The sequence below is a fragment of the Papio anubis genome, chromosome 4, assembly GCF_008728515.1.
Source record: "Papio anubis isolate 15944 chromosome 4, Panubis1.0, whole genome shotgun sequence".
NCBI lineage: Eukaryota > Metazoa > Chordata > Mammalia > Primates > Cercopithecidae > Papio > Papio anubis.
In genome coordinates, this window is record NC_044979.1 from 56,164,420 (window position 1) to 56,191,428 (window position 27,009).

General features: G+C 42.5%; 1 protein-coding gene and 1 long non-coding RNA gene across 10 annotated transcripts in view; one reads left to right on the forward strand and one right to left on the reverse strand.

The window, feature by feature from the left end:
* LOC108585115 overlaps positions 1 to 27,009 on the forward strand; it is a 46,852-nt gene that overhangs the window by 12,292 nt on the left and 7,551 nt on the right. The gene's annotated exons all lie outside the window — the stretch shown is intronic.
* The window catches only part of GSAP (gamma-secretase activating protein), a 108,991-nt gene that overhangs the window by 10,825 nt on the left and 71,157 nt on the right, over positions 1 to 27,009 (reverse strand). For 4 of the 9 annotated variants that reach the window (XM_021935315.2, XM_031665951.1, XM_031665949.1 and 1 more), the window contains 8 exons: positions 22,648 to 22,758; positions 11,636 to 11,764; positions 10,735 to 10,793; positions 9,997 to 10,028; positions 7,605 to 7,666; positions 5,057 to 5,152; positions 2,745 to 2,815; positions 2,136 to 2,230 (listed from right to left, as the gene is read on the reverse strand). In XM_021935315.2, the coding sequence (XP_021791007.2) occupies positions 2,136 to 2,230; positions 2,745 to 2,815; positions 5,057 to 5,152; positions 7,605 to 7,666; positions 9,997 to 10,028; positions 10,735 to 10,793; positions 11,636 to 11,764; positions 22,648 to 22,758 (655 nt within the window). The remainder of the gene's footprint in view (positions 1 to 2,135; positions 2,231 to 2,744; positions 2,816 to 5,056; positions 5,153 to 7,604; positions 7,667 to 9,996; positions 10,029 to 10,734; positions 10,794 to 11,635; positions 11,765 to 22,647; positions 22,759 to 27,009) is intronic. The other 5 variants (XM_031665952.1, XM_021935317.2, XM_021935314.2 and 2 more) reach the window with 2 other exon arrangements.

Below are 27,009 nucleotides of genomic sequence, written 5' to 3' on the forward strand. Positions count from 1 at the left end.
TGGGTATCATATATATGTTGACCTAAAATGAAGGAATGAACAAATGATGAATGGATGAATATATATGAATGAAGTAACTAAAAATCAGCTGATATGCAGTTACAGCAATCATAAAGTTTAACACTCATTAGAACTTATATGCAATAATAAACCCATTCATATACAGGCAACTAATCTTCAAAAGCACCAAGAACACACAATGGGGAAAGGATTGTGTATCTCTGATAAGTGGCGTTGGAAAAACTGTCCACAGGCAAAGGAATGAAATGGGACCCTTATCTTTACCATAAACAAAAGTCAACTCAAAATGCATTAGAAAGTTAAATGTAAAATCTGAAACTGAAAAAACCCTAGAAGAAACATAGAGGGAAAGCTTCTCAACATTGGTCTTGGCAATGATTCCTTGAATATGACATCCAAAGCACAAACAATGAAAACAAAAATATGTAAGTGGGACTACACCGAACAAAAAAGCTTCTGCACAGCAAAGGAAACAATCCAAAGAGTAAAGGCAAAACCTACAGGATGACAAAAAGTGTTTGCAAACCATATATCTAATAAAGAGTTAGTATCTAGAACATATAAGGAATTCAAACCTCAATACCAAGAAAACAACCAGATTGAAAAATGGGCAAGGGACTTGAACAGACATTTCTCCAAAGATTACAGACAAATGGCCAACACTTATATGAAAATATGCTCGATATCACTAATCATCAGGGAAATGTACATCAAAACCACAATGAGATATCACCTCACATCTCTCAGGTTAGCTACTCTAAAAAAACCACAATCTAAGTGTTGCCAAGAATGTGGAGAAATTGGAACCCTTATACACTGTTGGTGGGAATGTAAAGTGGTACAGCCACTGTGGCAAACAGTATGGAGGTTCCTCAAAAAATTCAAAAAAAGAATCAATATATGATCCAGTAATCTCATTTCTGGATAAACATTCATAAGAATTGAAATCAGGATCTTGAAGAGATATGCATATACTCCCATGTTTATCGTAACATATTCACAATAGCCAAGATAGAGAAACAACCTAAATGTCCATTGACAGATGAAGAAAGTGTAGAATGTACCGTGGAGGATTACTCAGCCTTAAAAAATGAAATCCTGTTCCATGTGACAACATGGATGAAACTTCAGGTCATTATGCTAAGTGAAACAAGCCAGTCACAGAAGGACAGATACTGCATGATTCCACTTACATGCAGTATCTAAAGTAGTCAAACTCATAGAAACTACAGAAGGTAGAACGGTGCTTGCCAGGAACTGGGGAGGAGGGGATAGGTAATTGCTGTTCACCAGGTATAAAGTTTCAGCTATGAAAGATGAGTAAGTTCTAGAGACCTGCTATCCAACATTGTACCTATATTTAACAATACTGTATCGTGCATTTAAAAATTTGTTAAGAGGGTAGGTCTCATGCTAAGTGTTCTTACACAATAAAAAAATGAACTGATATGTAATGAGCACAAGAGAGTTTGTAGCTAACAGGGGCTTATTTCTCATAATAGACACTGATGTCTATGTACATCTTCCCAACTAGACTCTTACTAATCTTTGTCACTGCTCTAATTTCTAGCACATTACCTGTCATGTCATAGTTACTCAACAAATGTCTGTTGACTAAATGAACAAATGATCAATTAAATGAATGACTGCATATACATCTCTCAAGGATGTTTTGTGGCCTGACTTGATCCTATTTAAAAATTCGAAGGGAATTTTTTAGCCTCCAAGAGCATAAGAATCAGTTCAATTCTTGGCACTAAGCCAGACCCACTTCCCAGTGTTACTCTTCAGACATCTCAATCAGATAAACTAGGCCTGGCGACATCAGAGACAGAGCTCCCTGAATTAGCTCCCCTGGTTCAAATTATCCTAGAAAGCTGCATGGGGTAAGCCTAGGTTCCCTAAAGTTAGTAATAAGCTATAGCATAGTTTAGTAGTCAGAGGAGCTCTGGTCAGCAGAGACCAACCTAAGGGCCCATCACTTACAGTGACACCAGACACACAATTTCTCATACACAAGTCTCATCATCAAACTTACAAAGTACCAAAGGCAAGGGCCCATATGAAGAAGAAATAAATTTATTACACCAAAGGACAAAAGAGCCAACACTTACCAGGAGGCAGAGGTAAAAACAAACTCTTTGTAGCTTCGAGAATCCTGGTCATGATGTGAAAAACTGCAAATTCAGCAGCACTGCCACGACTGTTGCTGGGTTAAAAAAAACAAAGCATGTTAGCCAAGGAGCTCATCTGTGACACCCCATTTGTCCTAAGCAGGGGCTTTGAGTACTACACAAGGGTTCATGCTAATCATGAAATGCTGTGCCTTGTAGAAAGCCCCATAAATATGACTGTGACCATCATCCTAATGCCTAGAATTTAATCAGAGTAGGCACATATGTTACACATTGTATTAAGTAAAATTCCCCTTCTTGGCAGTACTGGGCTTATTTGTCCCTCCCCTGTCACCAACCATGTGCCAGGGAAAGAGGATGGGTAAAGTAACAGGGGCATAACACTTTTTTAAATTTTAGCTTTTATTATATATTAAAGGGTACACATGCAGGGGGGCATAACTTTAAATGCTGAGTATAGAATTAAGCTAGATGGTGTTGGAGCTGGTGAGAACTGATTTGAACTAGTACATTTCAAAAGGGTTCTGCTAAAACAGAGTTGTTTCCACTCTTTGTACACCATGGTAAAAGTGAGAAATACTTGCGTACAAGTGGAGAATGCAGGAATGAAGATTATGTTTCCTCCAACTGGTTTCTAGGATGTGGCAAATGAGATCCAGCTGGAGGGTGAAGACAGTCCATTAACCATTGCTCCATTCCTTCCCTCAAGGGCTCCACAGCTAGGCCTCCATAACTCAGATAAGCATTTCAGGGCAGCTGGCATTCAGGCTGCGCCCAGACACAGAACTAGCCTTTCTGAGGTCAATTCTAATGCACTGAACCCAAAATGGAAAGACTGAAAATGTGCACCAGAATCTAACAGAGCATCCTCTGTCTGTGCGGGTGGTGCCCCAGCTCAGCCTCCCCAGCCCAGCTAACTGGCCCCACCACTCACACTTCCAGACCCTCATCCATCGGTGAAGGTAAAGTGCTACAGGGTTTGCTCTAGGCCTGTCACAATGCAAGAGTGAACAGTGGTCAGTCAGAAGAAAAGAGACACAGAATGGAGGTCATGATCATGAGCTGTGGAGTAAGACTGGTATCAAGTCCAGATTCTAACATTACTAGTTGTGGAACCCTATAGAGGTTACCCACCCTCTCCAGATTGCAGTGTCCTCATCTGTAAAATAAGGGGAAATATTTCATAGGGTTGTTGTAAGAATTGGTTAGCACACTGACTGGAACTAATCAACCAAAGTAGGTAGCCTTCTTTGTCTTAGAGCTCTATCCAGAAACCCATTCTAACTCTGCAATGAGTTTGCCAGCAGAAAAGCAGTCCCTATGGAGCTGTTATCGGCCATGAATCCACACATTGTGTGGGTTAAAAACAGGGGGCAAAGCAGAAGGATCTCCATAGACTCACAGGCAAACGCTATCCTCAGTGATACAGATCCTCAGTTTCTCCTTGGCTGAAATCAAGTAAGTTGTAACCAATATAATCAGGTTCTGCAGCAACTTTCTTGGATATGTTTTAGAAAGGATGCCCGCCACTCTCCTTAGAGGGGAGCAGAAGGCATGACTAGTGGCTGCTGGGCAGGGGCAGGGAGATGTGGCCTCAATCAGTGACTGCTGAATCAATGTCAGGGACCTTGAGTTTTCTGAGACTTCATATGTATCGTTTCTGGGCCTGTTGGTTCTACAGGCTGTTAACATAAACTGGTGTTAAAACTTATGTTATTAACTATGGAGAAAAATGACGATTGAGTGGAAAACCTTCTTAGCACTTTGGGAGAAAAGATTTCAAGTCAACAGAAATAAAGGTGATAGGTGGATGTGTTAAATTACTGTGTGTTGTGAGTTTTTAAAAAAAGCAAGTTAATGTCAACATGGGGAGGATCAGTAACACATTCATAAAGTGAGTTCCTTGGTACAGTTATATTGAGAGGAAGACTTAAGAAATATTCAAATCTCTGATTATAAATATCACTACATGAGAACACTAACTTCTCCAAATATATTAAAAACTATGAAACTCAAACCTTACTATAGAAATTCAGATATATTATGAAGAAACAACACTAATGACTGCAATAAAGGCAGAACACTTGAAAATTAAACATGAAATGATTAAATCAGGATTATGTCTAATAAATTTAATAAATCTTCCAGAGTTCAGTGGAAAAATATATGTTCACACACTGACTTATTTGCATACCGATCTTATACAAATTTGGAGAAATAATGGAGTGTTTTCTCTTTCTGTGCAAATATGTTTTTTTGAATTTGTCCAACATTATTTCTAGATTCTAAGCAAGATCAGGCCTCAACTCTATATGCTTTTTGAAAGACTCAAGACAACTTTAAAATTCCATCTAGTCATATCACTACTATTCACACATAGAGTGGTGTTACCAATCTGGATCACAAAATTTCAGTAAGTGGCTACCAGGTAAGGAACTGCCAATCTCAGTCTCACATGGCAGTATTCATACAAGTGAGCTAGAATCTGGCCTAGTTAGGCCACTGGAACTAATTAAGATTTGAAGTTCAAGTTCTCTCATGTCTGCATAAACCTCCATGTAGAGAAGTCATTCCTTACTGTTTAATAAGGAGCTGGAAGTTGCCAAGACGAGATATCAACATTTGGCAAGCATACTAAATTCACTGTCCTATGCTTCCATGGGTGTATAATCAGTATTTGAAGGGAGGGCAAGAACCCACTTTCCAAACCAAATGCTCTTTTGTTTATGGTCCTTGTTTCCCTTTTCTCAATCTATAACACCAAGTGCTGGTTTAAGAACGGGAGATCTCCAAAAATCTAATTTGAAAAACACATAAATGGGTTCACTGAACCACATTTTCAGAACTATATGGGGAGTGGGGTGAAGGGGGATATGAGGAGAATAAAAAGCAAGACCAACCAGTTTTGAAATGTAGTCCAGAACCATCTGTTCAATTTTCTTCTTTTCTACACCCTGTAGGTGTCTCAAAAAATGGTCTTTTAGCTCAGACACCATCTGAAAACAGGATATGCATTAGATAAGTCACAGCCTACCCACACATACCTGCAACTGGTTTGAATTAGATCTACTTATTAACATTCCTCATCAATATAAAAAATATTGGATCTGAAGGTTCCATCAACGGAAATGCATAACTGTCAATATTTCTCTGGTGTGCATAAATAAGGGGTCCCCAACATTTGCCTCAAAATGAATTACTTATGATTCACCCAAAGCCCAGTGAGCAACTGTGAGTAAGGCTCTAACTCTGATGAGAATCCTCCAAAGAAGACAGTGAAAGTCACCAACTTAGAAGTCACAGGCTTTGGGATCTACCAAACGATGGAAGTCTACTGCTCCTAGAGTCCTGGGGGATTAACAGGAACAACTCTATACATAGAATGACTGAGCCAATGGGGGCAACAGCTTTGGGTGTTTTGGAAGGAGAGAGGCAGGAGTAAACGGGAAATAATCAAGTACTTCCCTCTCCACAGTGGCCACAGACACTCAACACAGCCCCTTGACATGCAAAGGTAATGAAATATTCATTCTAGTGCCTCCGAATAGGTTTGTTTCTAAACTCACTTTGTCTGATCATCCTTGGGCCTCCCCACTCCCCCAACCATTAACATTCCCAGCCCTCCCCACCTTTTGCTTTTCTCCTCCTTCCTCCTCTGCCTTTTGCCTAGACAACACGCTCAGCAAGAGCAGGATGCCAGGGCCATGTTTGTGCCAATAAACAGCACAAGGGAGTTGTACAGCTTATATCACCCATGCACACATCTTCTATTTTAGCAGATTCACATTACAATACCCTGAGTAAAACCGAGTCGACAACCTTCCAGGCCAAGACATAGTGGTATATTATTTCAATTCAGTCTCATGCATGTGCCAATTAATTTGGCTTTAAATAAAAGATGTTTTCTGTGTAATACATAGTGCATACTTCTTTGTGCTTTTCAATTTTTCCATGAAGATAAAAATTAAAATCACCCATAATCCTAACACCCACATTAATAATTGAGGGTTATTTTTTTCTTTTCCCTGGTGTGCACACCCATTCTAATGTTGCATGTTTGTCGTATAAACATGGTTTGCCATACTTTTTTTTTTTTTTTTTTTTTTGCTCTGTCACCCAGGCTGGAGTGCAGTGGTGCGATCTCAGATCACTGCAATCTCCACCTCCCAGGTTCAAACGATTCTCATGCCTCAGGCCTCCCAGTAGCTGAGATTACAGGCGTGTGCTACCATGTCCAGCTAATTTTTGCATTTTTAGTAGAGACAGGATTTCACCATGTTGGCCAGGCTGGTCTCGAACTCCTGACCTCAGGTGATCCACCTGCCTCGGCCTCCCAAAGTGCTGGGATAATAGGCGTGAGCTACAGTGCCCAGCCATGTCTGCCATACTATTTTAATGGCTGCGCAATATTTAATTTTATAAAAGTACCATAATTATTTCCTTCTTGTATGTGTGAGATTTTTCTTTTACTATTGTTGCCATATCTAAACTAACCTCTCCTAATATATTAAAAACTATGAAACTCAAACCTTACTATAGAAATTCAAATATATTATGTAGAAACAACACTAATGACTGCAATAAAGGCAGAAAAGTTGAAAATTAAACCTAAACTAATAAATAGATTATCCCATTCTTAGTCCATATGGTATTAAAAATATGTTATTAGGCTGTCCAGATGTCTCTTTAATCAGCTTTTTAAAGGTTTTGGATTTATTTACAAATTCTGCTTTTCAATTAATTTATTTTGATTTATATTTCTTTGGTCATCCTAGTATTATGACTTGAGAAAAAGTACTTTGTTCTGTTGTTTTTTTGTTGTTGTTTTGTTTTGTTTTTTGAGACAGAGTCTCCCTCTGTCGCCCAGGATGGAGTGCAGTGCTGCAAATCTTGGCTCACTGCAACCTCCACTTCCTGGGTTCCAGCGATTCTCCTGCCTCAGCCTCCTGAGTAGCTGAGATTACAGGTATGCACCATCATGCCCAGCTAATTTTTGTATTTTTAGTACAGACAGGGTTTCACCATGTTGGCCAGGCTGGTCTCAAACTCCTGACCTCAGGTGATTCGCCTGCCTTGGCCTCCCAAAGTGCTAGGATTAGAGGCATGAGCCACTGTGCCCAGCCTGTTCTGTTGTATTTGAAATCCCAAATACAAATGCCACAAAGATGCAGCTCTTTCCTTTTTTAAAGCACTCTCAACACTATACACTCCTTATCATGTTGTAAATTACATATGTATTGGTGTGATTCATGTGTGTCTTCCCTCCTGACTACATATTCCAAGAGGGCAGAAATCATATGGGTTGCTTACCACTGGACACACAGGGTCCATAATGCTGGCAAAACATACTTGTGTAAAGAATAAAGAATAAGATCAGAATGAGAAGCCTACTGTAACCCTTTCCCCTTGTCTTAGGGTCAGTCCCTAAAGAACCCACATACCACTTACCAGCCCCATGAGCAGCCGCTGGTGGCTGTCTTCCTCCTGCAAGAGGGGTGTTAATCTTGGCCCTGAAATGAAATAGAGCAATAGTTAGGCTCTGAGCAGTTTTCATGAGATGGGTTAGAGGAAGAAGAATCAGCCTGAGTTTCCGTTCTCTGAGTCATTGGGAAAACATAACACTTCCCTGACAGGATGAAAATTTTTCATCACCTAAGTGTGACCTACTCCTACAAGGTGAACTTATCAGAGCCATGTGAAACAGGGAATGACCAAGAAAGGAAGAAAACACATTCCTCAACCCCAGTAGGCTCTAGCTTTGATTTTTGTTTAACACTAAAACTCACTGCTAAGAACCTCTGCTCCACTGAAAACAGAGGGACTTGGGCCTTCTCTTAACCCTTCTGGGATCATAAACTGAGGGAACAGGGCTCGGTGGAAGGACTGCATGGCTCCCTTCTACTTTCTGAACCCTGTAGTTCAGTAGCCTTGGGAGCTACTGAGCTGAGGGGGCCAGTCAATTACTGCAGCAAATACTACTAACTGGCACAAGTTATCAGACTACAAAGGTAGCTAGGAAAAGGTGGAAAAGTGATATGTTAAATGAAATGGTACTTTCTCCACCGTGATTTGCAATGCACACTACAGTGTAGTAGCCCTAGGGGCAGACAAACCCGGTTTTGCTGGAAAATCTGCCCCAAAGCACTTCTAACATCTTTGTATTCCATTCTTTTCTTCTTAAATACTTGAGATCCAGTGCCAGGCAAGAGGGTAGAACCACCCTGCTCAGTGGGCTGGCAACTCCTTCTGGGAGGGCATAGATATCTCTTGACCCCCTGGGATAAATCTTCCCTGGATCCCACACAACCCTTCTGATTGATATGAAACAATTTAACATGTGGATCCAACAGCCCTGCATTTCACAGAATGTTCTGTTTCAGGCAGTGACATTCTTTATGGGGAACTAGTATATGCAAAGCACATGCGAGGAAAGGGAAGAGTTTCCTAAAGTGCATTAAGAGAGACTGACTAGTAGCAGGATGCAAACGGCCTTGACACATAGAGTAGCTCCATAAGCAGGGCAGGAGGGGTGGCATGACAGAAACCTCGATCAGACCAGCAACATTCCCCGTTGCAAAACCCCCAGCAATGCAAGGATGGTATGCCTGAAACACACACACGCATGCCCCTGTCTGGCAGGGCAGATCCCCTGGCTTCAGGCATTGATGGCCTGGTAAGGCAGGGGCTGGTTCCTCCTGGTCTGGTCAGTGAGCCCAGGCTCTGTCAGCCTAAGCTGGATGACAAGTGCACTGTCACAGTTCACTGTGCTGTGTGCACAGTTGCAGGAGGTGCAGCAATGCACAGTATAAAATAGTTTCCATTAGAGTCACCCAACATCCAAGCCCATAAAACAGGATTGGGATATAAAAACAAAAGCTTATTTAATGAAGGCTGACCTTCATGAGGCATGGAAGTGTTCTTCTGGCAACTACAAACAAGCCTATGCCTGAATATGCTCAGCATTCCCCTCCCCTCGTTTCACCTGGCCAAGTCCCCTTTGTTTATCAAGACTTAACTCACATGTCAGCCCTTTGGGGAGCCTCTTCCAACCTCCCTCCCTCTCCAGCCATCCCCGCTCCTGACCTATCCTCTCACTCCCTACACCTACAGATGACATAATACCTGTCATTTGGTTTAGAAGCCACACGTTAACATTTCTTCCTTACACACTAAGAATAAAGGAGCCACCTCAGGTACCCACATGCGCGAAGCACTATGCTAGGTGCTATCTGCATTACCCCAGTTAGTCTCATTTTCTCCTCATTCCCCTGAGGAGGACAGTGCACAAATGGTTAAGTGACTTGCCCAGGAGCACTTGGTTCACATGAGGCCATACTGGAATATAAGTCCAGCTCTGTCTAGCTCTCAAGCCTATGCTCTTTCCACACTGCTTACCTGGAAGCTCCTCATCTTTATACCTCTAGGACCTGTGTGCCCAATTTTTAACCAAAATGAGAGGCACATACAAGGCAAGACCTGGTAGGATCAGACAGCTAGAAAGCAAGCAGCGCCAAGCCAAGGGAATTGCCAAAATGCATCCTTGTGGGCACAGCCAGAGGGCAGCTCTGTATGACAGGAAATAAGGAGAACCGCAAGGCAATGCATCACCCAGGGACTCCCACAGCAAAAGCACATTCAGCAGCTGTCCCCGGAGGTCCTGGCGCCTAGACAGACATGGGAAGAGCTGTGCAGCCACTCTAACAACAAGATATTAAAAGGTGCTGCCTGCACCACACTACTGGAAGTGATTTTCTTGCCAACCCACAGTGGTAGGAAGAACAGTGCTACAAACAAAACACTGACTGAAACCCAGAAGGCTTTATTACAGATCTTTTCTTACCCAAATTTCTTGCTTCTAGGTTAGAAATCACCCTACGAAGAAATTAGCCATGTTATTCATAGACAGCATTGCTTTTAAAAAAATTTAAAGCCACATTATACAAAGATATCCTCCTTTAAAAATGCATAAAAACCACTGTAGAAACTATTCTTAGGCTGCTGAAAATCATTTCACTACATTTGATCAATGTAGTGAAAGCCACATTAGGCAATTATAAAATCTCAAAACCCTTTAGTGCCAACAACGGCAATAATTTAAAACAATTGTAGCTCTCAGTTATTGAAAATAATGGGGACAGAAAATAGAACAGAGGTTGGAATGGGGCCTATACTTTTAGTACTCTGAGATGACTCATATATCCAGAAAATAGGCTTTCAAAATAAGAGCAAGCTCACTAGCCCGTTGACACTTAAAAAAAAAAAAAAAAAATCAACCGAGTATTTGCCTTTTTCTCCTAAAATGCTCACTAATAGGAAATTTCTTTACCACTTATCCATTGTAAACATCTATCCACAGGTTACAAGTCTATAAGGTTCAACATATAAGCTTTTCCCACTAGAAATTCCAGCAACAAATTCCAGAATAGGGTCCAAGTGGATGCATTTGTGAAGCTGACAACATCATTTTGCTGGGGATATGCAACAAAAGTAAACTACTTCTATAAAAGGTAGCCAACAAAACAAAGTAATTGTAAATGTTAACCATCTTACAGATACAATAACCTCTAATTTCACTTACTTTATTGCATTATCAAGAATAGTCCTCACGTATGCCGTGGACCTTCTTTTTCCTGTTTTCTAGGAGTGAGAACACATCAGGAGTATGGAAGGTAAAGGTTTTATTGGTGACTTTTCACATCAAGGACATAAAGCAATACAGTTAAGAGCATCAGATAGAAGAAATATATTTTCCAGGTAATCAGAACACCTAGATTTTTCAAAAAGTTTTAAGAAACATTTTATTCTGAAACAATTACAGATTCACAGGAAACTGCAAGTCAACTATATACTACATACAACAACACTAATCTATGTGCAGCGATACTAGAGAGAGATCCAATGTACCCTCCACCCAGTCTCCTCAGTGCTTATATCTTACATAACTAGAGCACAATATCAAAATCAAAAATTGACATTGGTACAATGTGTGTCATTCTATGTCATCTTATCATGTTTAGATTCATGTCCCACAAGATACCACCACAATCAAGATAGAGAACTCTTCGATCACCCCTAAAGATTTCCCTAGGTCACCCCTGGACAGTGAGTCACATCCACTATTCTCCCTCCAACTACCCCAACCCCTAATGACCACTAATTTGGGAACACCTACATTTTTTTAAATCAATTTTTAACTACATAAGTAACCTGAGAACACATCTGAGACGTGGATATTAATCGTACTTCTACTATGAATGTGCTGTGTGTCCCTTAAACTTTCTGCTCTTCAGTTTCCTCCCCAGGAGAACAGAGATCATAGAAGCATCTTTGCCTACTGAGATCAGTAATGACAACGTTCGAGTGCCTGGCAATTGAGAACAGTGCTGCACATGGAAGCCAGCCTTATGATTTAAAGGCATCGCCTGGATCCAGTCCACTATGCCTGGCAGCTGGCTTTGTTCTCACTGACCCACTCATACCTCTTCAGAGATCAGGTTGTGCCACTCTCTCCTGACCACAATGTTGTTATAGTGGAAGTGTGGCTTGGCATACTTAACATATTCTAGGTTGGAGTTCAGTTTTTCCCAGTAGCCCTTAAAGTTGAGCACCTGTAGGAGACAAAAACATCAGTGGCCTTCAGAGGCAGGCCCAGTGGCCCAAACCACCCAGCGAGTATCACACACGCCTTATTTCCCCAGCTCTCATGGCCCACGTTTCTGAGTGAATACATTCCACAGAGGATGGCATTCTAGACCCAATAGGGATTCTAAAATAGACTTAAAGGATCTTGTTTCCCCACTTCATTTTCTATCTTTTTTGTTTTGTTTTGTTTTGTTAACCACATAGAGAATTGCTGCTCACTTCTCAAAACCAACAGGACTTCCCCGGGTTGAGGCTTAGCAGGGAAACCTGTATTAAACACATTGAGTCATTTCCTCCCTAGAGCCCTGTTTTTATGACTTAGGTGGTGTCAACAGTGCCATGTTCACTAAGACAAAGTTCATTAACATTTGGATAAGTAGAGTAGGCGTACTTTCCTGCTAAACTTATTTACTCCCAAGGACATTTTTCAAAACCTAGGAATCAAAAAAAGATAAAATGAACTAATTTTACATTGTCACATACACCAAAACAGAATTAGTCAGCATTCTATCTAGATCTTTGAATTATTCATATAATTGTACTACCCTGAAGCAAGAATGTATCCATTATATTCATTTTTAAATAATAAAATGCAATGTTAATACATTCTTAGTGTTGAAGGATATTCTGACACAAACCAAAAAAGGTAGACTTATGATACTTTTTGCCAAAATATGTGCATTTACAAATGATTTGATTGGGGCCAGAGATGTAATGTGTGGTCATAAAACTAAGTGAGCTATTGCCTGCCAAGGTGACAGACTTGGCTGAACTGCAAGAAAAATAAGAAAACTTGAAAAACAAAAAACAAAAAACAAAAACAAAAACAAACCTCGATCAAGAAAAATGCCCTCATGTTAAATTATAGCACATTATTACCATTTTTATTCAAAAGACAGTCATAATTGGTTTGAAATGTATTTTGGAGTATCAGTAAAGTGAATAACATAACATTAAAACTTGCTGTTTCAGAAGCCTGAAATGCCCATCCAGCCAACATCCCTCCTCCCAGAGACAGAAAAACTCTTGCCAAGAAAGTCTCATTTCCAGGGGAAAACATGAATCAGATCCCACTCCTCACTTCACTCACCTCACTTATCTTTTCTTTCCCTTTCCATTTAGTTATAATGAATGTACACTTATCCACCCTTTGGTTCTTCTTTGTATTTAAGAAAAAAAAAAAAAAAAAAAAAGACAAGACAAACCCTGTAGACGTTTGACAGAATTAGGTCCCTGACTGGAAGTCTCTAAAGATTTCTTGCTGTCCTAATCTGGGCTCAGGCACAGGAGTGCCAAAAGCCAGAACACTAATTGGTGTTGTGGTGACATCTAGCGTTCTGTTGAGCTATTAACTCCTCCTGCTTGGCCACAGGAGTCCCACCACCCACGCAGTTCACCCAGATGTTGCCCAGGACAGGATATGGGAGGGGAGAAAGTCAGGTGCCCTCTACCTGTCATCTGGCCCCATCCCCTCAAGTCAAATGCTATCCTGTTGTTAGAAGTCCCCACTCACTGCAGCTCCTAAGAAAAGATCTCGCCCAAATTACCTTCCTTCTTACTCCATTTTAAAAAATCCCTTTCCTCATAACCTTTTGGGGAGGTAGGCACATTTTTCGTAGTTTTGTTTTATTTTAAATTAACAAATAATTGTATACATTTATGGGTTGCAATGTGGTGTTTCAATACATGCATACATTGTGGAATTATCAAATCAGGCTAATTAGCATAGCCATCTGTCTGCTAAGAAGAAACAGATCAAACAGAGCTCGCCACATGTCCGTGGACAGGCTTTTGAGGGGCTCCAGCACCCACTGCCTAAATGTAAAACAGAGCATGTGTTTGTATGAGTGCTCTTCTCGGGAGACAGTCTATAGCTTGCACCAGATTTTCAAAGAAATCCATGGCCTAAAATAGACTAGAGTTAGAAGGAAAAGGATCTGAATTTAAAATAAAACAAAAATTAAAACTTACATTTAAGTAAGAAATACTGTTAGCCAAACATCCCAAAAATATTTTCACATGAACTTACATCGTTTTCAGGGAGGTCACTGACCTAATATAGATATTAGAATATCTATAATATCTTACAGATATTAAGATGATACAGAAAAAAAAACTATGTCACTATTTGGTATCCACTAGAGAAGTGATAATTTTTCTCAGTTAAGAAATGCAGCCTGGTGCGATGGGTCATGCCTGTAATCCCAGCACTTTGGGAGGCAGAGGCAGGCAGATCACAAGGTCAAGAGATCAAGACCACCCTGGCCAACATGAAACCCCATCTCTACTAAAAATACAAAAATTAGCTGGGCGTGCTCGCATGCACCTGTAGTCCCAGCTACTTGGGAGGCTGAGGCAGGAGAATCACCTGAACCCGGGAGGCGGAGGTTGCAGTGAGCCAAGATGGCACCACTGCACTCCAGCCTGGCGACAGAGCGAGACTCTGTCTCCAAAAAAAAAAAGAAATGCACAGAGATCATTGTAAGTTGGAAAGTCTATTTGAGTCAGTGAAGGACAAAGAAAGGATGTTCCAGGTGGGACTCTTAGGTGTGAGCAAAGACAGAGACTATAACCTGGATTCGGGGCTCAGATCTGAGCCAGAGCATTAGAGCCAACAGCACTTCATTCTCTATGGTGAAGACAATACCCTCCAGCATGGGCAACTCCCAGCCTCAGCTGCCCACTGGAACCACCTGGGTCCCATCCCCAATTTGATTTAATTGGCCTGGGGTGTGCCTGAGCCTTATGAGTTTTACAAGTTCCCCCAAGTGATCCTAACATTCAGCCACGACTGAGAACAGTGAGCATGTTCAAGTAATCCTGGGCACCCCACCCTCAAACACTTAATTCAATCTATACACCTCTAGCTTATTGTGTGGTTTTAAAATAGGAGATATAGTTGAAGAGGTAGTTAGGGCCAAATCTTTGAGGGATTCTAAATGCCAAGGTGACGCCAGCATGCTCATTATCCCAGAGAATAAAAGGATCTCCCACATAACATTTTAGATGCTGTAACCCAGAATGGAGGGGAGGGGAAGGGAGAGTTGAATCTGCACAATCCTATCCTAAAAGCCAAGACACACCATTGCACCACCTATGCTCTAGGCTGAGCCTGGTCAAGAAACAACAGATGCTGGTGAGACTGTGGAGAAATAGAAATGCTTTTACACTGTTGGTGGGAATGTAAACTAGTTCAACCATTGTGGAGGACAGTATGGCGATTTCTCAAAGACCTAGAACCAGAAGTATTATACCATTTGACCCAGCAATCCCATTGCTGGGTATATACCCAAAGGAATACAAATCCTTCTATTATAAAGCTACATGCACATGTATGTTCACTGCAGCACTATTCACAATAGTGAAGAAATCGAATCAATCCAAATGCCCATTAATGATAGACTGGATAAAGAAAATGTGGTACATATACACCATGGAATACTATGCAGCCACAAAAAGGAACAAGATCATGTCCTTTGCAGGGACACAGATGGAGCTGGAAGCCATTATCCTCAGCAAACTAACACAGGGAGAGAAAATTGAATGCCACTTGTTCTCACTTATAAGTGGGAGCTGAACAATGAGAACACATGGACACAGGGAGGGGAACAACACACACTCTGGCCTCTTGGGGGTTTGGGGGAAGGAAAGCATCAGAGTAAATAGCTAATGCATGCTGGGCTTAATACCTAGGTGATGGGATGAACCTGGGAGCACAGGAAATCACTGTCAATCAGCTAGCACTTATCCAACAAAGCAAATACTGTACTCATCAGGAACAACAGCACCACAAAATGAAAGCCACCACCGCCCAAAAAGCCCATCACCAGCTACTTGAAAAGAGCTAATAAAGCTTTAAAAATAAAACACAAAAATGCTGCATAAGAAACATACCCATGCCAGGTGCAGTGGCTCACACCTGCAATTCCAGCACTTTGGGAGGCCAAGATGGGTGGATTACTTGAGCTCAGGAGTTCGAGACCTGGGCAACATGGTGAAAACCTGGCTCTACTAAAAATGCAAAAAATTAGCTGGGCATGGTGGCGTGTACTTGTAGTCCCAGCTACTTGGAAGGCTGAGATGGGAGGATCACCTGAACCTGGGGAGGCAGAGGTTGCAGTGAGCCAAGATCATGCCACTGCATTCCAGCCTGGATGACAGAATGAGACTGTCTTAAAAAAAAAAACCAAAGCAAAGAAAAATACCCCTGAATTAGAGACAATGTTAGAAGCAATCAGATCCTCAAGGAATGACCTAGAAGCATTTTCCTACATAAAGGGGAGTTTTTTCTCGTAGGATGACCTGAAATAATTGCCAAACACAGCCCATCACAACTATTCACTGAACAAAAGAACCAGTGGGTTACATTAAGGAATTGTTTCCCATTTATTATTTGGATTGCTGATTAATCCAAAAACAAACAAACAGAAAAACTCTGTGGTACTGGTTCATCTGCAAATTACTGCCAGAAAAAAAAAAATCTGTCTTTCATTTCTAAAAGGCCCTCTGGCTTTGGTCCTACTTCTGCTGAATAACCAGCATCTTCTTACAGAGGAGTCGGCCAGCTCAAAGAGAACCATTTCCTCTGTGTGCCAGGACTCAACTAGCACAGCTAAAGCATCATCCAATTTGGCTCTTCAGTGGATCCCTTCTCAGTATCAGCTTTTATTTACAGCCCAGAGAAACACAGTGACCCACTACCTCTAAGCACTGACAGAATAAATAGAAAATGTTTGTGTATACATAAAGCTAGGAAGGCACTAAACTAAGATGCTCTAAACAGGAACACTCATTCACAGGGTAAGTGACCAGAACTCCTAAGGCTGCCCACTTAGGGAAATGCATGCTGCAATTTCAAGGTCTCCTGAATATAAATGGACTCGCTCCTTATCTCGCAAAAATTTCCACTTACTTGCCCATCTGGGTAGTTTCTATTATTTTCAATGGGTTGAATTTTTTTCTAAAAATGAAATCACTAAATATGGCTCTAAACTATTCCATCTCACAATCAGTTTATGCCCTGAGAAAGTCAATGCTAAGCTCTTTCCCTCCTCTCAGTCTTGAGAATTAAAAACACTTGTCCCCAACCAAAACTATGAATAAGACCAGCACAGTGTAGTAGCTGGTAGAAGAGGAACAAAAACAAGAATCCTCCATCCTGGGTCTGTTCCTCAATTTCATCATCTAGGAAGTAGCCTGAAGACACCCCCATTGGTACAGAAACAACAGGAATGAAATCACTAGCCTCAAGCTCTTCTTTTTGTTTTTGTTTTTTTGAGACGCAGTCTCCCTCTGTCGCCCAGGCTGGAGTGCAATGGCGCAATCTTGGCTCACTGCAACCTCCACCTCCCAGGTTCAAGCAATTCTCCTGCCTCAGCCTCCCGGGTAGCTGGGACTACAGGCGCCCACCACCATGCTAATTTTTGCATTTTTAGTAGAGACAGGGGTTTCACCGTGTTGGCCAAGCCGGTCTCGAACTGCTGACCTCAGGTGATCCTCCCAAAATGATGGGATTATAGGCATGAGCCACCATGCCCAGCCAGTATCATCTTATTTTTTTAATCTATGCTAATCTACCTCTAATTAGTATTTTTTTGTTGCATCATAAAATTAAGGTTTATGGTATCCACCGGCCTCACTGTAATTAACTGTTCCAGAAAATATGTGCAAACTGAACTTTGGGAAATCAGTATTTCCCACATAACCAGCTAACACGGCTATTGATGCTACATCTTTGTCAAAGCAACAATTTTTAAAAACTGTAAACTATTACATTGTAATTATACCAATACTTCAGACCACTAAAAATCTTTTTATTTAAGTGATCATGGTTGTCTGTATTGTGGGGGTCAAGTCTTTTGTGCTTTTGTGTCTTTTGTGCTTCACTAAGCAATTAATTACACTCATGCTCTGCCCAATTAAAACTTCGTGTTTTGTTTGTGAGGTGGAGTCTTGCGCTGTCACCCAGGCTGGAGTGCAGTGGCGTGATCTTGGCTCACTGCAACCTCCACCTCCCAGGTTCAAGGAATTCTCTTGCCTCAGCCTCCCAAGTACTGGGGGTTACAGGCATGCACCACCACACTCTGCTAATTTTTGTATTTTCTATAGAGACAGGGTTTCACCATGTTGGCCAGGCTGGTCTCGAACTCCTGGCCTCAAGTGATCCACCCACCTCGGCCTCCCAAAGTGCTGGGATTACAGGTGTGAGCCAGCGCACTCAGCCTAAAACAGTTTAACACCAGTGAAAAAGCAGATAAGTCTCTGAATGGAGAGCAGCCCAGGTATAAACTACTCTTCTCCCAGTTGCTCAGGGACATCAGACGACTGATAGACATTGGCAGTAACACCCTCACATCTGAGTGGCCATAAGTAGAAAGGAGCAGTAAGTTTTTGTCCTTCCCAGTCTCCGAGTCAGGTAATCAACAATCTCTAACAAGTGACTAAATACAGATGTCCAACTTAAAGACTGTGGTAAAAATATCCCATTTCTCCATTTGTATCATGCTCATCTTTATACTTATATTTATTTTCCAGTTTTAAAAACCCATACATGCTTCCTGTGGTTGAATAGTTTTAATGGTTTTTCTTCTCATAAAATGAAGGGCAGGCCAAGTGTGGTGGCTCATGTGTGTAATCCCAGCACTTTGTGAGGCTGAGGTGGGATGATCCCTGGAGGCCAGGAATTTGAGATCAGCCCCAGCAACATACTAACACCCTGTCTCCACAGGAAAAAAAAAAAAAAATTAGCCAGGCTTGGTGGCGTGTGCCTGTGGTCCCAACTACTTGGGAGTCTGATGTGGGAGGACTGCTTACGCCCAGGAAGTCAAGGCTGCAGTGAGCCACTATGGCACCACTACACTCCAGCCTGGGTGACAGAGGGAGACCCTATCTCAATCAATCAATCAATCAATCAATCAAAATTTTTAAAAAATAAAAATAAAATCAAGGGCAATTTTTAGCCTTTTATGAAAGTTGCCGTTTCCCTAGAGCAATCCATAGTTTACAAAGGGATAAAATCATTCTTAGGAAGGACACTGTTAATGACATTCCTTTTAAGGCAAGCACCTTGTTTCAATATATTTCCTGTTTAGTGTTTTTAAAATGACTTTGAGAACTATTTTTAAGATGAGGAAGTCCTTTGTCTCTCTAAGGAAGATTTTCTGATTTAACTGGTTTATCCTGCCCAAGATGTTCATATAGGTCTTAGTCTGTTACAGCAGCTACACCAAAATACTATAAACCAGATGGCTTATCAGCAAATTTATTTCTCACAGTTCTTCAGACTGGAGTGCCCAAAATCAGGTTGTGGTCAGAAGTGGTGTCTGATAAGGGCCCACCTCCTAGACCTCCATGTGTTCACTGTAACCTCATGTGGCGGGAGGGCAAGTTGGCTCTGTAGGGTCTCTTCTATGAGGGTACTAATTGCAATCGCCAGGGCTCTGCCCTCATGAACTAATGACCTCCCAAAGACACCACCACCTAAAACCATCACCTTGCGGGTCAGGACTTCCATATATGAATTCTGAAGAGATGTAAACATTCAGACCATAGCAATATCACAATTTATTAAACATTTGTACAGTGTTCCACTTTATACTAAAAGGAAGTGCTTCAGAATGCAGAGAGAACAGGAGGAACGTACCTATCTAGTTCCCACACATACACCCCTACCCCTTTCCTCCCTTGACTCCTTATCAGGGCACTCATCTACTAAGGCAAAAAGAAGTAAGTGTGGTCAGAGTAAATAGGATGGGTCCCTTGGGCTCAAAGAAAGAATGTGGAAGCAAGCACACACTCTTAGGTAATTTGTGATTCAGGTCATGAGTGTCCAGAGCTACCTCCTATTGGGTAAGTATGGCAAGAACAGTCACATAACTGGCACTAGGGAGAGAGGAGCTGAGGGTGGGACATGCTCATGCAACCAGCTTCATCCCTCTATAATTAAGTTGGGACTTGGGATAGAAGAAGTAGGTTAAAGGTGAAGGTAGCAGCTTGGAGTGAGTGAGTGGTATTATGCAAGCAGACATGAGGAAACAAATGAGAAACAGCAGGACCAGGTGTCTTGGGAATGGGAATCTCCTGATTAGAGTCTCCCATGCTGAGCATTTGGGGTGGGTGGAGTTGGTCAAACCAAACCCAGTACTATCTTCTCCTAAGTCCAAGGCTACTCTCAGTAATATACCTCTGCCTTCCTTGATGGATCGTGGCTATGTGCAGAGGGTCAGAGAGAGATCTACAGTGCCTCATACTTGTCCTTGGTATTAATAACTACTAGCACATGAGTACAGGTGGAGCCAAAAGAGCTCCCAAGCATGTGTGGAAATGGTGAATGGGAAACAACTGTCTGCAGAGCCAAATATGACAGCTCTGGGTAGAGGAGAAAAACGTGAGGAGAAAGAGGGAATGTAAAAGGAGGACAGAAACACATGGAGGACACAAAATACCCCATTTTACACACACCCACACATGGAAAACAAACAAGCCAGTGCAAAAAAGAAGTAACTTTGTTTCTAAGCAAAGTTAAACCATATTCTTAGAAAACCTAATAGGTAAAACTTAATAGGACCTTTCCACCACTTTTATACTTAACTTTTTAAATGAAAATACACAATGTTGATAAGGTTGTAGTAAAACTGGTAAACTCATAAATCCCTTGTAAATGTAAATTAGCCCTTGTCAGGCCTCTGAGCCCAAGCTAAGCCATCATATCCCCTGTGACCTACAGTATACATCCAGATGGCCTAAAGGAAGTGAAGAATCACAAAAGAAGTGAAAATGGCCAGTTCCTGCCTGAACTGATGACATTCTACCATTGTGATTTGTTCCTACCCCACCTTAACTGAGCGATTAACCTTGTGAAATTCCTTCTCCTGGCTCAGAAGCTCCCCCACTAACCACCTTGTGACCCCTGCCCCTACCTGAAAGAGAACCCCCTTTGACTGTAATTTTCCACTACCCACCCAAATCCTATAAAATGGCCCCACCCGTATCTCCCCTCGCAGACTCTCTTCGGACTCAGCCCGCCTTCACCCAGGTGATTAAAAAGCTTTATTGCTCACACAAAGCCTGTTTGGTGGTCTCTTCACACAGACGCAAGTGACATTTGGTACCAAAGACCTGGAACAGGAGGACTCCTTCGGGAGACCGGTCCCCTGTCCTCGCCCTCACTTCCGTGAGGAGATCCACCTATGACCTCAGGTCCTCAGACCGACCAGCCCAAGGAACATCTCACCACTTTCAAATCGGGTGGGCGGTCTTTTCACTCTCTTCTCCAGCCTCTCTTGCTACCCTTCAATCTCCCTGTCCTTCCAATTCCAGTTCTTTTTCCTCTGAAGTAGAGACAAAGGAGACACATATTATCTGTGGACCCAAAACTCCGGTGTCAGTCACAGACTCTGGAAGACAGTCTTCCCTTGGTGTTTTAATCACTGCAGGGAGGCCTGCCTGATTATTCACTCACACTCCATTGGTGTCTGATCACCATGGGGACACCTGCCCACATTCACCCAGGCTTGGTGGCATGTGCCTGTGGTCCTGGGGTCATTCACCCACATTCCCTTGGTGGCAAGTCAATTACAGGGACACTTGCTTTGGCTGCTCACCCACATTGCAGCCCAGGGCTGCTCACTACACCCCACTTCTCTCTGTGTCTCTACCCTCTCTTTTATCTGGGCTTGCCTCCTTCACTATAGCAACCTTTCACCCTCCATTCCCTCTTCTTCTCCCTCAGCCTGTGTTCTCAAAGACTTAAAACCTCTTCAACTCTCACCTGACCTAAAACCTAAGCACCTTATTTTCTTCTGCAACACTGCTTGGCCCCAGTACAAACTCAATAATGGTTCTAAATAGCCAGAAAACAGCACTTTTGATTTCTCCATTTTACAAGACCTGGATGATTTTTGTCGAAAAATGGGCAAATGGGTCTGAGGTACCTGACGTCCAGGCATTCTTTTACACATTGGTCCCTCCCTAGTCTCTGCTCCCATGCGACTCATTCCAAATCTGTCTTCTTTCTCTCCTGTCTGTTCCTTCAGTCTCCACCCCAAGCTCTGAGTCCTCTGAATCCTCCTTTTCTGCAGACCCATCTGACCTCTCCCCTCCTCCCCAGGCTGCTCCTCGTGAGGCCAAGCCAGGTCCCAATTCTTCAGCCTCCACTCCCCCACCCTATAATCCTTTTATCACCTCCCCTCCTCACACCTGGTCTGGCTTACAGTTTCCTTCCGCGACTAGCCCTCCCCTACCTGCCCAACAATTTCCTCTTAAAGAGGTGGCTGGAGCTAAAGGCACAGTCAAGGTTAATGCTCCTTTTTATTTATCCAACCTCTCCCAAATCAGTTAGCATTTAGGCTCTTTTTCATCAAATATAAAAACCCAGCCCAGTTCATGGTCCATTTGGCAACAACCCTTAGACGCTTTACCGCCCTAGACCCAGAAGGGCCAGAAGGCTATCTTATTTTCAATATGCATTTTATTACCCAATCCGCTCCTGACATTACATAGAGCTCCAAAAATCAGATTCCAGCCCTCAAACCCCACAACAGGGCTTAATTAACCTCACCTTCAAAGTGTACAATAATAGAGTAGAGGCAGCCAAGTAGCAACATATTTCTGAGTTGCAATTCCTTGCCTCCACTGTGAGAGAAACCCCAGCCACATCTCCAGCACACAAGAACTTCAAAATGCCTAAGCCGCAGCGGTCAAGCATTACTTCAGGACCTCCTCCCCCAGGATCTTACTTCAGTGCCGGAAATCTGGCCACTGGGCCAAGGAATGCCCACAGCCCAGGATTCCTCCTAAGCTGTGTCCCAGCTGTGCGGGACCCCACTGGAAATCAGACTGTCCAACTCACCTGGCAGCCACTCCTGGAGCCCCTGGAACTCTGACCCAAGGCTGACTCCTTCCCAGATCTTCTCAGCTTAGCAGCTGAAGACTGATGCTGCCCGATCGCCTCAGAAGCTTCCTGGACCATCACAGATGCTTTCAGTAACTCTTACAGTGGAAGGTAAGCCTGTCCCCTTCTTAATCAATACAGAGGCTACCCACTCCACATTACCTTCTTTCCAAGGGCATATTTCCCTTGCCTCCATAACTGTTGTGGGTATTGACGGCCAGGCTTCAAAACCCCTTAAAACTCCCCGACTCTGGTGCCAACTTGGACAATATTCTTGTATGCACTCCTTTTTAGTTATCCCCACCTGCCCAGTTCCCTGATTAGGTCAAGACATTTTAACTAAATTATCTGCTTCCCTGACTATTCCTAGGCTACAGTCACACCTCATTGCCGCCTTTTCCCCAGTTCAAAGCCTCCTTCACATTCTCTCCTTATATCTCCCCACCTCAATCCACAAGTATAGGACACCTCTACTCCCTCCTTGGTGACAGATCACGCACCCCTTACCATCCTATTAAAACCTAATTACCCTTACCCTGCTCAATGCCAATATCCCATTCCTCGGCACACTTTAAAAGGATTAAAGCCTGTTATCACTCACTTGTTACAGCATGGCCTTTTAAAGCCTATAAACTCTCCTTACAATTCCCCCATTTTGCCTGTCCCAAAAACAGACAAGCCTTATAGGTTAGTTCAGGATCTGCGCCTATCAACCAAATTGTTTTGCCTATCCACCCCATGGTGCCAAACCCATATACTCTCCTATCCTCAATACCTCTCTCCACAACCCATTATTCTATTCTAAATAAACCTAGTTGACCCCATAGATCCTAAATCCTTTCCCCACTTCCCTTTCCATTCCTTAAAAAACAGCTCCCACACTAGCTCTCCCTAACTCATCACTCCCTTTTCATTACACACAGCTGAAGTGCAGGGCTGTGTGGTAGGAGTTCTTACACAAGAGCCAGGACAGCACCCTGTAGCTTTTCTGTCCAAACGACTTGATCTTACTATTTTAGCCTAGCCTTCATGTCTGCATGCGGCAGCTGCCGCTGCTTTAATACTTTTAGAGGCCCTCAAAATCACAAACTATGTGCTCAACTCACTCTCTACAATTCTCATAACTTCCAAAATCTATTTTCTTCCTCACACCTGATGCATATACTTTCTGCCCCCTTCCACTACCTCTCAGCAAGCCAAACTCATTGCCTTAACTCCAGCCCTCACTCTTGCAAAAGGATTACATGTCAATATTTATACGACTCTAAATATGCCTTCCATATCCTGCACCACCATGCTGTTATATGGGCAAAAAGAGATTTCCTCACTATGCAAGGGTCCTCCATCATTAATGCCTCTTTAATAAAAACTCTTCTCAAGGTCACTTTACTTCCAAAGGAAGCTGGAGTCATTCCCTGCAAAGGCCATCAAAATGTGTCAGATCCCATCACTCAAGGCAACGCTTATGCTGATAAGGTAGCTAAAGCAGCAGCTAGTGTTCCAACTTCTGTCCCTCACTGCCAGTTTTCCTCCTTCTCATCGGTCACTTCCACCTACTTCCCCACTGAAACTTCCACCTATCAATCTCTTCCCACACAAGGCAAATGGTTCTTAGACCAAGGAAAATATCTCCTTCCAGCCTCACAGGCCCATTCTATTCTGTCGTCATTTCATAACCTCTTCCATGTAGGTTACAAGCCACTAGCCCATCTCTTAGAACCTCTCATTTCCTTTCCATCATGGAAATCTATTCTCAAGGAAATCACTTCTCAGTGTTCCATCTGCTATTCTACTACTCCTCAGGGATTGTTCAGGCCCCCTCCCTTCCCTATACATTCAAGCTCAGGGATTTGCCCCTGCCCAGGACTGGAAAATCAATTTTACTCACATGCCCCAAGTCAGGAAACTTAAATACCTCTTGGTCTGGGTAGACACATTCACTGGATGGGTAGAGGCCTTTCCCACAGGGTCTAAGAAGGCCACCACAGTCATTTCTTCCCTTCTGTCAGACATAATTCCTCAGTTTGGCCTTCCCACCTCTATACAGTCCAATAATGGACAGGCCTTTACTAGTCAAATCACCCAAGCAGTTTCTCAGGCTCTTGGTATTCAGTGGAACCTTCAGACCCCTATCATTCTCAATCTTCAGGAAAGGTAAAATGGACCAATGGTCTTAAAAAAACACACCTTACCAAGTTCAGCCACCAACTTAAAAAGGACTGAACAATACTTTTACCACTTGCCCTTCTCAGAATTCAGGCCTGTCCTCGGGATGCTACGGGGTACAGCCCATTTGAGCTCCTGTATGGATGCTCTGTTTTATTAGGGCCCAGTCTCATTCCAGACACCAGCCCAACTTGAACTGCACCCCAAAAACTTGTCATCCCTACTATGTTCTGTCTAGTCATACTCCTATTCACTATTCTCTACTACTCATAAATGTCCTGCTCTTGTTTACACTGCCGGTTTACACTATTTCTCCAAGTCATCACAGCTAATATCTCCTCATGCTATCCCCAAACCACCACTCTTAACTCCATTTTAGAGTGGATAGATGATCTTTGCTGACAGGGTACACTCCAATACTTTCACTCTGATGAAGTCCTATTCTTTACCTTTATATTCATTCTTATTCTTGTTCCTGTTCTTATGCCACCCTCTTCCTCCCCCCAGCTATGTCCACCACACTACCAATCTTACTCACTCTCTCCTAGCCATTTCTAATCCATCTTTAACAAATAATTGCTGGCTTTGCATTTCTCTTTCCTCCAAAATCTCTGAGGCCTCAACTTACTCACTGCAAAAAAAAAAAAAAAAAAAAAAAGACTCTATATTTTTAAATGAAAAGTGTTGTTTTTACCTAAATCAATCTGGCCTGGTATATGACAACATAAAAAAACTCAAGGATAGAGCCTAAACTTGCCAACCAAGCAAGTAATTACACTGAACCCCCTTGGGTCCTCTCTAATTGGATGTCCTCCCAATTTAGTCCTTTAGTATCTGTTTTTCTCATTCTCTTATTCGGACCTTGTGTTTAGTTTCTCAATTCATCCAAAACCATATCCAGGCCATCACCAATCATTCTATACAACAAATGCTCCTTCTAACAACCCCACAATATCACCCCTTACCACAAAATCTTCCTTCAGCTTAATCTCTCCCACTCTAGATTCCCATGCCTCCCCTAATCCTGCTCAGGCCTCTGAATATCAGGCCTCTGAACCCAAGCTAAGCCATCATATCCCCTGTGACCTGTACGTACACATCCAGATGGCCTGAAGCAAGTGAAGAATCACAAAAGAAGTGAAAATGGCTGGTTCCTGCCTTAACTGATGACATTCCACCATTGTGATATGTTTCTTCCCCACCTTAACTGAGTGATTAACCTTGTGAAATTCCTTCTTCTGGCTCAGTAGCTCCCCGGCTGAGCACCTTTTGACCCCTGCCCGAAAGAGAACAACCCCCTTTGACTGTAATTTTCCACTACCCACCCAAATCCTATAAAATGGCCCCACCCCTATCTCCCTTCGCTGACTCTCTTTTCAGACTCAGCCCACCTGCACCCAGGTTATTAAAAAGCTTTATTGTTCACACAAAGCCCGTTTGGTGGTCTCTTCACATGGACGCGTGTGACATCCCTTTCATTGAATATCAATTTATCATAAGAATCAAATGCTATAAAAATCGTCATAGCCTTTCACCCAATATTACTTCTGGGCTCTTAACCTTAGGGGAATAGATCAAAAGAAAAACTATATGTATAAAAATATTCACTTTGGGAGGCCAAGGTGGGCAGATCACCTGAGGTCAGGAGTTCAAGACCAGCCTGACCAACATGGTGAAACCCCACCTCTACTAAAAATACAAAAATTATCTGGGCATGGTGGTGCACGCCTGTAATCTCAGCTACGCAGGAGGCTGAGTAGAACAAAACAGAAGAACAATTGAGTTAAGGCACTGCAACCCAGCAGGGCATGGTGGCTCATACCTGTAATACCAACACTTTGGGAGGCCGAGTTGGGAGGATGGCTTTAGCCTAGGAGTTCGAAACTAGCTTGGGCAACATAGTAATTCCCTGTCTCTACAAAAAAAAAAAAAAAAAAAATGTTTTAATTAACCAGACATGATGACATGCACATGTAGTTCTAGCTACTCAGGAGGCTGAAGGAGGAGGACTGCTTGAGCCCAGGAGTTCAAGGTTGCAGTGAGCTATGACTATGTCACTGCACTCTAGCCTGGGTAACAGAGTGAGACCCTACCTCAAAATAAAATATGACATACTTATTGTGGTGTTTTGTATGTATTAATTTTCATCCACCC